The sequence below is a fragment of the Perna viridis genome, chromosome 5, assembly GCF_037379345.1.
Source record: "Perna viridis isolate PV_CMFRI_1.1 ecotype Kerala chromosome 5, ASM3737934v1, whole genome shotgun sequence".
Classification (NCBI taxonomy): Eukaryota; Metazoa; Mollusca; class Bivalvia; order Mytilida; family Mytilidae; genus Perna; species Perna viridis.
This window is the reverse complement of record NC_142449.1, coordinates 17,188,340-17,201,732: the sequence shown is the minus strand read 5'-3', so window position 1 is coordinate 17,201,732 and position 13,393 is coordinate 17,188,340. Positions and strand designations below refer to the sequence as shown.

Genomic DNA, 13,393 nt, shown 5'->3' with positions numbered 1-13,393 from the left:
TTCATATGCACATAATTTGTGAATCTGCTCCTACATGTGGATTGAGAATTTTATGCTTGATTAGAGCCAATGAAAAGCCTTGTTACATAATTATTGCAACAGAATTTGTGTTATATTTTAATAAAAAAATTAAAAACCAATATTACTCAAACTTTGCACAGTATTTTATATACAAATTGAACATGTTGAAAATGTGCAACTCGTATTATAGAGAAATTTGATTAAGTTTTTCCTGCAGTTTTTTGTATGTTAAATTTAGCCATTTTTTTGTAATTTCATGTTGTAGATGGTACCTAATTTTGAATATGTAAATTAAAATAGATCAAACCAATATTTTTCAAAATTTATTATGCAGATATTAGATAATTTTTCTTATATTTTTATCATGAAGAACTGAGCCAATTTTTTTCAGCAGTATTCATGTATGCTTTTATTAGTACATTACTTTAGGAAATTTCTAAACTCACTTTTTAATTAACTTGCTAAATGTTTATATATAAATTGAAGATACTTATGTACTGACATGTAGACTTGTATGGATCTTTTTTTTCAGCTAGAAAGGGAGATAAATCCAGTTATTGGCTACTGAAATAGTTCTTTAGTATTTTACATTTATTTGTTATGGTGGTATATTTCAAGGAATAATAATAAGTTTGATTTATAACTAATGATTAATTATTATTAACAGATCACAAGAATGCAGTGGACACCTACACAGCAGAGTACTTACAAAACCTGAAAGATCTTGGGATAGATGTCACATCATATTTAGTTTCACAGATGGCACTACCTGCAGATGAACTAATTCAAGTAGTTCGTAACTCACCAAACACAAATTCTTCTGCTTCAAGCCAATTGTAAAGGCATTGCACAGTTTATATTTAGTTTTATGATGGTAAAGTACTAAAATGTCATCAATATAAATACCATAATTCACCATCTAATGGATTATCAACATCTTACAGTTGTTTGGTATTTAATGCATAGTTTTTGTTCCCATTGTGATATTTCCAATTCTACATTGTTTTATGATAAGGTGGCATGTTAAATTTTGGAAGTTATGTTATGATTTTGTTTTAACACATTCATTTTCTTGACAAACATACTATGGTATACCACTGTCTTGATAAAACTTGATAATTTTTTTTGTTTTTATAAGGGATGTTAATTTTGTCTCATACTCTGTAGGACTAATGAGCAAGTGCTCAAACACTCGTTCAGTATGCCAGGATTACCACAGACCCCTACATCTCTGATGTCACATAATGCTATGACATCAGCCTCTAGTTCTTCAGCTCTTTGGGGAAATGCTGAACACATAATCCTTTTATAACGACCAAAAGCAATGATGAACTCATTAAGACTAAAATTTCTCATCAACCTGTCGTTATTTTCCCTAGTCCTCTTTTATGAAGGTGTCTCATAGTTAGGCATGAGGAGAATGTTAAGATTAATGTCATTACCTGCAATAATTTGGGCTAGTATATCTGAAGAAACCAAATCCACATCAGAAAAACTAGACACCAGGAACCCATATCTGCATTGGCTAAAATTAGTAGCCGTATAAATTGGCATTTGGAGGGTTTGTGATGCATTTTCTGTGGTTGGATTAGGCTGTACTATGGTCAGATGTGCATGTGGAAAAACGGGAATAAGCTGCGGAAAATTTGGCATACTCATTCCAGTTGGTAGACTATATTTCTCTGGTTTCTCTTTCTGGTTGTTTGAATTTGCTAAGGCTTGCTAACACAACGCCAAAGTATTTGCCATCAAAGTTTAATAACATGTGAAGCTGAAGTATCATTGCTTTGATTTGACGAAGATGCGCAAATCGTATATGCATTCAAAACTTCCTGTAACCTGGGTGGAAATGCGTGATTAGGAGTCGCATTATACACATTACTGTCCTGCCAAATTTCACTGTCAGTCACATTATCTGTATTAGAATTTAAGTCGTGACTCAAGGTTGCTTGTCCCATTGGTGTATTATTAAAAGTTCCTGACGTACAAATTTCGTCTTGCATGGCTTCAGGGATTACATCTTGAAGAGATTTTTTATTATCAAGATAAATCCTTCTTAATTGATTGTTTGTAAGATTAGCTGTTATTTTTATGCCAATCTTTTCCAATTCAGTTTTTAATTCAGCTGTTGTCCAATTTGCAGGGTTATAACTGTCAAGATGAACTCCAATATTTCCACGGCATCTGGTCACCATTTTATTATTAAGTTCAGGTCGAGGTTCACATCCAAAAGTTCAAGATAACATCTCTTTTATGATGTATTCATGTAAATCTAAGAATAGAAATCATTGTATATAAGTATGAAATAGTACAACGTTAAATATCTGATGAAAAAATAGAAAATTTATAAGAAAATACTAATTAGGACGACCTCAATAAATAGCCTGTTAACTCAACAAGAAACTGCGAAACTGATGATGTATCCCTGACTTGACCCTCTTGACCTACTACCTAATTACAAAACAGTTTCTGGGGTTATTGAATAAACAGCTGGTTGTAGATAAGACAACATCAAGTTCTGTGTATTAGAGAAATAATCAATAAACTCCAATTATCAACATAATCGTTATACTATAACTTGACCTGTACTTGTTTTGATTTTTTAAAATAGATTGTATATATGTAATTATATTATTCATGGTATTCTGTATTTCTTCACAAAACTGGTCTTCAGAGTTTGTGCCACATCTACGGAATTATTTTTGTCCTCATTTGGATGTTTCCCACATAGATAGTGCAGCATATTTGAAGTCCCTCCACAAAAAAGTTATTTCAGCATCACTAACTGAAATCACTATTCATAACCAACAAAGAATGTTTGCATAGTAATTGTAATTTGATAGCAATTCTCAAACCAATGGCTTTATATTTTATTAAGGAAACAAGTATATGACATTTTTCGTTAAAATGGATCACTGTTTCTCATGAAAAAAGACGTGTGGGAAAAACCCAAACAAAAATTGATTTTTATAAAGTATGTGAGTAGCCAATTTGCTACTTGTTACTCAGACTTATCAAGTGACACTTTAGTACTCGAGTACTGGTTGACATCCTCAGTCTTAAGTATGAATGCTTCCTTTCTTTAATAATTGCTTTCTTTTTTACCTTGAAAATGTTTTCAGCGTCAAAGGCCAGTAAATTGGTGGTTTGGGTGTAAGATGTGGTTTAGTACAACTTCTGATTTGTTCATGGCATTGATTTTTTGTGCTTTTGCTACAAAAAGATGAATAGACTTACAAAGGTAAATACTTTAATTTATGGAAGTGCGTTTATATACATGTAGGGCTGTAAGAATGACTTATACGTATGGTCGATTGAATAATTTTGTATTTACTTAAGGTATATCTCCTTTGATACATGTACATGTATGTCACCCATATTGTGACTAGTTTATTATGTTTATTTCTCTACAGAATCTTTAACACAAAAATGTATAGATTTGATATAAAGTATTATATATTTTGATTAAAGTAAGTTAATCATATGCAAAGATGAGCTTTTACAGTGTGTATAAATACTGTATTTTATAAAATATTTTCCCCATTTTTTTTTTCATATAAAGCACTATGTCACAGCTGGCCTTTCATGAATATCGTTATCCTGTCAAAGGAAATGGTATTATGCTAACATATTGCCATCCTAATGTCAATAGTAAGATGTCTTGAGATTCGTTTAATCACAAGTATTATCAAATAAAAATTATGTATGTATTTTAGTCATAACTTTGATGTTTTTCATTTCAAAAGTAGAATTTTATTTGAAAAGTCTAAAGTTGATCTTGTTACATATTGATTTTCATTTTATAGTAGGCCCACCATCAGCCATGCCCCTCAGTCTTGGCCCTGCAAACTCATATGGTGTTTCATGTTGATAAATTTTGTGATCAACAAAGTGTTATGTTACTAAGTATTTGTATTTTGTGTTACATATATCTTACTACGGGTAGGAATGCAGTTCTGACTTGTTCTTACTCCTTATTTAATTACTGTGATTTTTATGATATTTTCTTACTTTTTATATGAAAGACAATCTTGCAATGTGCCTTATTGTTTTTTCCCTATATATTAATTGTTTATACATGCGTAAAAAGGACAACAATTTCTTGCTAGTCTTGTCACCATGAATTCAAGAGACTGGGTCCTTAACTCCTATTCAAAAGCAAAAGATTTCGTTGTTATTAGAGTGTAGACGTTGATCTTATCAATAAATACCACTAAAAATAGATATGATGCTTAACTATATATATATTTATATAACAAAAAATAATAAAACATGCAGAGAATTATGCACCATATTGATGTACCAATTAGTCTTCAGTTTTTAATGCTTTCAACAGTAGAAATTCGGGATAAAAATATATCGAGAATCTGACTAACAAGTCTTGTCTAAGGGGTAGTATTTTTATTATTGAAAATGTAAAAAATATTATCAAATTTTCAGTTATTGGTCATTATGAACAATGTTGATTAAAATGTCTGAGATTTAGAGCTATTTTTGTATTTTTTTACTATTTTTATGAAATACATGTATGTATCTTATGCATGTGATTTTTGTTGTTCCTTCTTTCATATTATTTTTACATTCTATTTGTATTTTCATGTCTTGATATTGTACCATTATTTATATTTATTTAATATGTTGTAAAAAAACTTACTATACTACATTGCATTCCTTGAAACTCTTTAGTTAGTAATAGTGAATAGTTGAAAAATCTTAAGTCAAGAGAATTAAGAGTCAGTGCTTGTAAGAATCAGGCAATAGGTAAAACATAGTATAAAAAAACAATCATTTTAATAGTGTAATTTGACTATTTGTACTATCAGAATCAAGGAAAACAGACAAGATTTTCCATATCATGCTGGACCATTGAGTTACAATTTCATTGAAATGCACTGAAAATGAATATATCAAGTGCAGACATCTCTGTCAAAAACTTCATTTTTCTATTGAAAATTTTCTGAGTGAATCCAGTGATGCAGAGATCAAATAATGGTCTTTTCAAATAAAGAAAACATTCTTGAGTGAAATCATATTGTCAGATCGGTGGGGTTTTGACACACATGTTTCTGATTTTTCAAATTTTGCCTGATTCTTATAAAAACTTTATAATAAGTTTGTACCATCTGCTCTGTTGATGATTCATAAGCATTGAATTGTTACAACCCATGCCAACATTTTCATTTTATTAGTAGTTTTCAGAAGTTGTTTTTCAACCCATTTTTTGTAATTTTTTATCGCATTGAAAAGTTTCTGAAAGGTTGATATTTATACTGGCTTTGTTGTTTTTAATTTTGTTATAGGTAGAACTGTAAAACAAAAGTTCTGAATGAATTGAAATATGACATCCATTAATTCTAGCACCTAGCTCAAATCGTGTTCTTGTTTGAACAAACATTAATCAAAACATCTATGTGCAATATTGAAATAAAATTTGAAACAGTTTGAAAAAAAATGATAACATTGATCCTTGATCAATTGTCACATTATAATTCTTAATTCTTTTTATTGACAACTTACCTTGCATTGGTGTAAATTCATTCGATGTGATATGAATGAGGATGAGAGGAAATGGATCATTTCACAGGTTTTCTTGTTTTATTCTGATGCAGTTTTGCTGTATTTTTAACTTGAAGATTGACAGTTTTATGTTGTTGAAGAATTCTTTGTTCATTATACACTCTTACAACTGTTTCAAACGTTTATACCATAAAAGTTGTTTTCTTTCTCGTCTTTGTTGATTTCAGTATATTTTGCATTAAACTGTATATCTGTTAATTAATATTGTAGTTTTTCAATAAAAAAATATATTTCTATTAGCATGTGGTTAATTGTCACAAATTACTTATTTAAATATTTAAATACATGATATATACAGTGTTGTTAAGTTCTTATCAGAACTGAAAAAAATAGAGCGAATTTATATATACAATAGTGTCAGAATGTGACGACTCTATATGCTACACTGTTCCATAGGTTCAAATTGATACAGGAAAGATAATGTAAGCATAGAAGGGTCTGAAAATTTCCAACGATGTTAGAACTGTCATATTTCTGAAGCAAATTTTTGGTCATTCCCTCCGCGGGATGCAAACTCGTACCGCTGTGACATCTCAGAATGTGACGCGTTCAAATTGATACAAGGAAGATAATGTACGTATAGAAAGTTCTGAGAAATTCCCAACGATGTTAGAACTGTCAAATTTGCAAAGCTATATAGCCTGGTTGGCCGAGTGTTCTAGGGTGTTGGACTTTGTGCAGGTGGTGGTGTCATATATTTCACAGCATACAAGTTCTTAAGACTTAAATGAGAAAAGCTATGAGAAACACGTGTTAAGCATATCGAAATTTACAATATATAAAACTGGTATATTTTGTATTCATTAAAATATAAACATTCTGCCATATCGATACATGCATATCTGTTGTTTGATGAAAATATGTCATTTTTTTCATGTTTTAAAATATATTTGCAATCAATCAATTACTTCACAATCAAATACATTTAAAAATCACTGTAATTGCAATGTACTGTAATAACGAAAAAAATAAATTGTTATTGAAAGTATTCAAATACCTTTCAATGTAATTGAACCCAACCCTTCTTGCAGTATTAATTCATAGATATATGCATTTGTCACCATTTTGTGTCGGTGTATACTGTGAGATATCTTGTATGTTTTTGTCAGCTTTTATTATTATTTTTTAAACATCAGTATTTGATGTTGCATGCAAATTAAACTGTAAGACGATTTACCTGATATACTAATATTTGATGAAACTTTTAAGGAATCTAATCTTTTAACAAAACAACGTCTTTTAAAGAAATTCGTATCTATTCAAGTCAAATTTCATTTCCTAGAATGTATTCAAAGTCAAAGCAGAGAAAAGTAAAAAAGTGAAAAATGCCCGGCAAAAAAAGTGATTAAATTATACAGGGAACCGAAAATAAAAAAAAGAAGACATATGTCATGAAACAGTTTTTTAAGAGTGAAGCATTGCCAACCATTATCTGGTTAACCGTGACCACCATGGCCTCCCATATAACAGTTTGTATGACCTCTTCCAGTGGTATTGACCTCAGTACCAATGTCGCCTACAGCTGATCTTGTTTGGATCTGGTTTTGTTCTTGGATCCAAGTACACATGTGAGAACAAGGATGACACTCTCCTCCGGCAATGCATGATCGGATCTTAAAAACACATAATCATTGAATTGAATTTTTTAGAATGATTGACGACTGAAATAACATGCAATTCATCTTTATTGAAAAGAGTACTTATAAATACATACAGTAATATGTAATATTTAAACACGTTGGCATGCAATATAATTGAAGTGAACCGATATTCTATATTTTTTAAGACCCTAACACTATTTTATTGTAAAATGTGTATTAAAACAGAGGGTATGAATTCAAAAATAGACCAAACAGAACAAAATATTGTTAAAATTAGTTTTGGGTTAGAACTTACTTAACAAGAGCAATCAAATCCTCTTTTCTACCTTTTAGGTTTTGGGAGACTCTCATCAACGACAACTCACATGGCGTGACAGTACTATGTAGTTGATTTAAATTTGTTTTCTGTCACAATTACCTGTAAGGAAAAGGTCGAAATTTACATTTTATAAAAAGGATACTATATGCAATTTCCCTCCTCAAAGTTTCACTCCACATGCACTTTTACTTTCTGGCGTATAGTCTTGTCATATAGTTTGCTGACGAAGACGTCTGTGTGTCTCTTTGAATTTTGTATAATGCGCACTGAATAAAAAGTAATTGTGAGAGTAAAAAAAATAATAAACACTAAAAAGAGCATGAGTAAATTCCAAAGTTAACATAACACATTTTTATTGAATTATTGAAAAATTGGAAAAAAATAATGTAAGATATTTAAAATTCAGACACTGCTTATGGTTAATTCATACCGAAGTAGATGTTTTTGAAATGCTAGAAATTTTGATCGACAACAGTGTGGTGGACGCGGTTTTCATCATTCGGTCGGCATTCCAATGGGAACAATGGTCCAATTGTGACCCTCTTTTTGCTGACCTTTTCCTTCACTCTTATAAGGCTCACTTTATAGCATATCTGATCCAAAGAAGAGACATCGTTTAGCTAGATCCTTTAATCTTAGTTTCCACTATATAGGTAATGTTTTATCGTTAAACAATCCTATTTTCAGGGATTTGATATATCGCATCTACCCTTAAGAACTTGACATAATGGATACTACAGACAATGTGAAGTCAGCTTCATATATTGACTTCACTAAGAGATTGATGGTAAAAGGAAACTATTGACCAAACTATACGACACCTTTCATCTGTGGCAACATCCCTTCAGCACCTGCGTATGGAGTTTTCATATCACAACTCGACGTCACACCGGAGCTTGCTCTAATTACACAGGCTTTTTTGTATCGCGCCAAACTTCTTACAATTAGGCGTTGGAACAAGGTATTGTTGCTACAAGATTGAAGTCATCACTTCAGAAGTTTTATGGTCGTTATCATGACTTCATGAATCGTTACGGTGTAGGCATCTGCACCATGAAAACCGGTTTGTTCAACGGGTCATAGTTTTCCTTTCCTCTATGAGTAACTCGGCGGGTGTTTCTAGAAAGGCAGAAGACGCTAACCCACCGGTGCACCTGGTCCATGCTCCCAGTTTTTAGTGGAGTCCGAGTTGCTCATTTGCTTTTGTTACTTTGTATGTATGATTTTAGTTACTTTATGTTCTTTGTTGTGTATGTCTGTTTTCCATGCCTGATCTTTGTCCCTGGATTACATTCTTTATTACCGCTATAACCTTGGTTCCCATGATTACTCTCTCTATCGTCTACCCCGAATTTGACTTTTTTTGTTTTATGAGCAACTCGGCGGGTGTTTCTATAAACGTAGAGGACGCCTACCTACCGGTGCGCCTGGTCCATGCTCTAAGTTTTTAGTTTTAGAGTCCGAGTTGCTCGTTAACTTTTGTTACAACGTATTATGTATTATATTGGTTATTTTATGTTCTTTGTTGTGTATGCCTGTTTTCTCGGTCTGATCTTTGTCCCTGGATTACATTCTTTTGATTTCCGCTAGACGTTTGGTTCCCTTTATTACTCTTACGAACAAACGATACTCTTTTGGTCTACAAAACTATATAACACATTCACCTCCCACTTGAATAAAGTTAAAACAAATCAAGACAGATAACTCTCTTAAAGTGGCAATTCAACACACACACACACACACACACACACACACACACACACACACACTCTCTCTCTCTCTCTCTCTCTCTCTCTCTCTATATATATGTGTGTGTGTGTGTGTGTGTGTGTGTGTGTGTGTGTGTGTGTGTGGACCTGTCATGTGGTCTTTAACTGGTTCTGAATTAGAAATAAATGTGAATTCTCTGGGTGTTTAACATACGTGAATTACCTCTTGTTTAATATTATAAGGACTGCTAGTATCTCATTGAATATAAAAAAAAGCAGACGTTTCCTTTTTATTGTTTCCTTCCTTCTATAAAACATCTGTATAACGATCTTTTTCCTGTATCATAAAGATATAAAACATTTCTTTCCTTTTGAAACATCTTACTTTTCTTGTTTATTCCTAACACGTCCATTCAAATTAAAGAACGATTTCTGTCGGATTTTCTATTTATAATTTACGTATTGGTAAGTATTATGATATAAACACCAAATTTCTAGTAGCACAAGCGTTCAGACGCCAGAATATAGAGTAAGTTGTAAAGTGTGGTAAGTGTGAATGTATATACCTAGTATAAATGGTGACTGAAAATAAGCTGAAGGATATCAAACGATCCAGTTTAATAATTTCGTGTAATATATTAATTGAATGATACTACTGTATTTATTCACATTTTGTCTTGATAAATGATTATTGTTTAAACGTACTTCGACAATTTAGTATGCAATGGTAGACAAAAACAAATCATCATTCTATTCAAAACTGTATAAGGCTTACCTCAGCGGATAGTGCTAAAAATATTTTAGTATATGCATACCATTAAAAAAAACCAAAAAAAAAAAAAAAACGACTCTATATCATGTCTTATTCATTACTTCAATACCTTTTTTTAATTCATTGCTTATTTTGATGGTTAGTGAAGACAGATGAAGTTGCTACTATCGTCTCTCCTCCTACTAGGATCCATGACAGTGGTGTTGAGCTGTAGATGTATGCCAAGACATTTACAAGACCTTTTCTGCCATGTTAAGTTCGGTAAATAAAGTAATATAGCATATATATTCTGTAATAATAACACGCATTAGATCAAATTGTAATATTTCAGTTCACAAAAATGGATAGTGACATGGATAGTCCTCCCTTGTCATCTTAAAGGGTTTGAATATGCTCTCGTAGTGTTAATTAGTAGTGTGACTTGTCTGACCCCGAAATATATCAGATTTTGTTTATCTTACTTATCAAAATGTTCAGTATTACAAATTTCAAAATACTTGAAACTCTGAGGTTTTATTCCTTGCATTGCAAGTGGTAGAAACCTCTAGGTGATGGATTTGGTCTCCTATTTCGATAATTTTGGCTTTTGAGGTACTTCTTGTATACAATTATTTTTTTTATATTTTAGATCTTCTTTTATATTTGATTAAAATGCTGCTGATAAGAGATTACATCTAATCGCAATTTGCATTGTATATGATTGGTATTTTTGTACTCACCATGGACATCGAATATTTACGAAATGTCATTTACAATAATTCGTTAATAAATTGTGTTCAAAGTTGTACATGCTGTGCCTATTGCTGTATCAAAGCCGAGCCCGATGTATACTCAGAGGAATTACCACTATCATGGACACGGTCCACCGGTTCAGAGCAATTACATCACATATACACTAGTCATCATTGAAGTATTTAAGGTGTGTTTAAAATATCAATCAGTATTATTATCGAGTTTTGTTTCAGAAATAATTTACTCGTCACGCCGATCTTGCTAGCCGACAAGTTTTCATGACGTTGTTCGTCAATACGTTTTTTTTAAAAGTATCCCTTGATTACAATGGAATTAATTATGCTAATTTTTATATTATTCTGAATATTTTTTTATGTTCTTTGACTTTCATAATTACTTCTTTTATTCATTGCACACTATACAAATATTAAGGACCAGTACAGACGTCTCCGTCAGCACTCTATAAAACAAGCCTATACACCAGAAAGCGCAAGCGCATGTGGAGTGAAACTAGAACTTTTTAAACAATATATACTTGGAGGTAAATTACTTCTTGTATGTTAGAGGTGGACCAACTTTTAATTTTTTTCATTTCAGAAAATACGAAACGTCATGTATGATAACTAAACTAAGAATTTTATATGCTCATACATTAAGAGAAATGTGATCATAAAGCCTTTTTTGTACTTATTTCTTTGAAATTAATTCACTTAACATAAAATGTAAAACTAGATAAATAAACATGATAATCTTGCAAACTGCAGTTTTATATTGTAAGCTGGTCATAAAAAAGTATTTATTTAATGTGAGCTTCCAGTGAGATGATTATCTCCAAATATTAATTTCAACATTTTCTATACAGGTTATTTTGACAGGAAACGTAAAATGGTACTTAACAGTTGTAATTTGAACAAACTGTATAGAACTGTCACGCCATGTGAGTTATCTTTGATGAGAGTCTCTAAACCTAAACGTATAGACAATCGTCACATAGGATATGCTATCAAAAACCTACTGAAAAAGTTTCAAGATTACCACATCACCTATAGGCCAAAACCCACTAAAAAGACTGGATTTGATTGTTCTTGTAAGGTAGGTCCTAACAAAAATTGGTTTTGTTTGGTATCTTTCTTTGTATAGGGTGTGTAAGTTATGGTTTACTTTCGTTTTCCATACCGGAATTTTCTGTGTAGAACGTATTGAAATCCGAAGACCAATATACATTTTATTGTTTACTTCCGGGATCTCGGAGCATGCGTCTTCTATTTATTGACTTTCTTAACATTTTCATCATATAGAATGAATTTTTATCACAAGTGAAAGATTTTTGGCTTTTAATACTTGAATCAACGCCCTGTAAATGAGAAATTTCTTTGCTTTGGATGGCAAACTTGGGCACCTTCTCGTGAAAACACAAAGACAAGTGACAGGACTTGCATACCCAATTCATATTTTGATTCTCTCTTAATTAAATACTTATTTTGAGATGAAATAGTGTTAAGGTCTCCAACATTATAGAATATCGACTCAAATAGGGAAAATTTTCAATTATATTGCAGACCAACGTATTAAAATATTTCTAATACTGTATGTATCGATAAGTAAAATAAATTGCATGCTATTTTAGTCATTTTGCGTCAATCATTCTGAAAGAATAATCATGGGAACCAAGGTTATAGCGGTAATCAAAAGAATGTAATCCAGGGACAAAGACCAGACATGGAAAACAGACATACACAACAAAGAACATAAAGTAACTAAAATCATACATACAAAGTAACAAAAGTAAATGAGCAACTCGGACTCCACTAAAAACTGGGAGCATGGACCAGGTGCACCGGTAGGGTAAGCGTCCTCTACTTTTCTAGAAACACCCGCCGAGTTGCTCATAAAAAGTCAAGTCCGGGGTAGACAAAGGAGGGAAGGAAAACTGTGACCCGTTGAATAAATCAGTTCTCATAGTGCTGATGGATACACCATAACGATCCACGAGTTCATGATAACGACCATAAAACAAAAAAAAATTGAAAAAATCAATTCAATAATGACAAGTTTTTTTCCCTTTTATAAGATACAGACATGCACTCCCGGAGGGGCGTGTCATCCTAATTCTCACATGTGTACATGGATCCAAGGAGCAAACCCAGATCCAAACAAGATGAGCTGTGAGCGACATGGGTACAGAGGTCAATGTCACTGGCATGAATGTTCATCTGGAAACAACTATTATGGAAGAGGTTAACCAAATAGCCGTAGTCTAGTTTTGTTCATGTTTTTGTTCGAGGTATTTTATTAATAAAATAGCCCAGGGATATAAACGACTAAAACTTTCATTTATATTCGTGTTTACACACATTGTCTGACAGTGAATATGAGAATCTGCAAAAAATCATTGCTTGATTTTTAGAATATATATATATATATATTTTCAGTTCTGATAAGAACTCAACACACTGTATACTTTTAAATAAATTTATGTGTGACAATTAACCATATGCTAATAGAAATTTATTTGTTATTATTAAGGATCTACAATATTATTAAACATATATACAGTTTAATGCAAAATAATATTGAAATCAGCAAAACCGAGAATGAAAAACAACTTGTATGGTATAAATTATTGAAAAATGCATTCTTAAACAACACAAAACCTTGTTGC

General features: G+C 31.8%; 2 protein-coding genes across 4 annotated transcripts in view; both read left to right on the top strand.

Moving 5' to 3' along the window:
• The window catches only part of LOC148616310 (uncharacterized), a 28,709-nt gene extending 22,872 nt beyond the window's left edge, over positions 1-5,837 (top strand). The window contains exon 12 of the mRNA XM_088583219.1: positions 689-5,837. Within this exon, the coding sequence (XP_088439345.1) occupies positions 689-861 (173 nt within the window). The 3' untranslated portion in view covers positions 862-5,837. The remainder of the gene's footprint in view (positions 1-688) is intronic.
• Positions 5,838-9,607: 3,770 nt separating this feature from the next.
• On the top strand, positions 9,608-13,221 carry LOC148616309 (uncharacterized). Of its 3 annotated transcripts, none has more exons than XM_088581589.1 (6): positions 9,608-9,692; positions 10,143-10,260; positions 10,782-10,918; positions 11,164-11,272; positions 11,594-11,823; positions 12,803-13,221. In XM_088581589.1, the coding sequence occupies exons 2-6, from the start codon at positions 10,152-10,154 to the stop codon at positions 12,971-12,973; spliced, it is 756 nt and encodes a 251-aa protein (XP_088437715.1). In that variant the 5' UTR covers positions 9,608-9,692; positions 10,143-10,151; the 3' UTR covers positions 12,974-13,221. The 3 variants fall into 3 exon arrangements, with proteins under 3 accessions (XP_088437715.1, XP_088437717.1, XP_088437716.1); XM_088581591.1 differs by lacking the exon at positions 9,608-9,692 and adding an exon at positions 9,699-9,756; XM_088581590.1 differs by lacking the exon at positions 9,608-9,692 and adding an exon at positions 9,717-9,773.
• Positions 13,222-13,393: the final 172 nt, after the last annotated feature.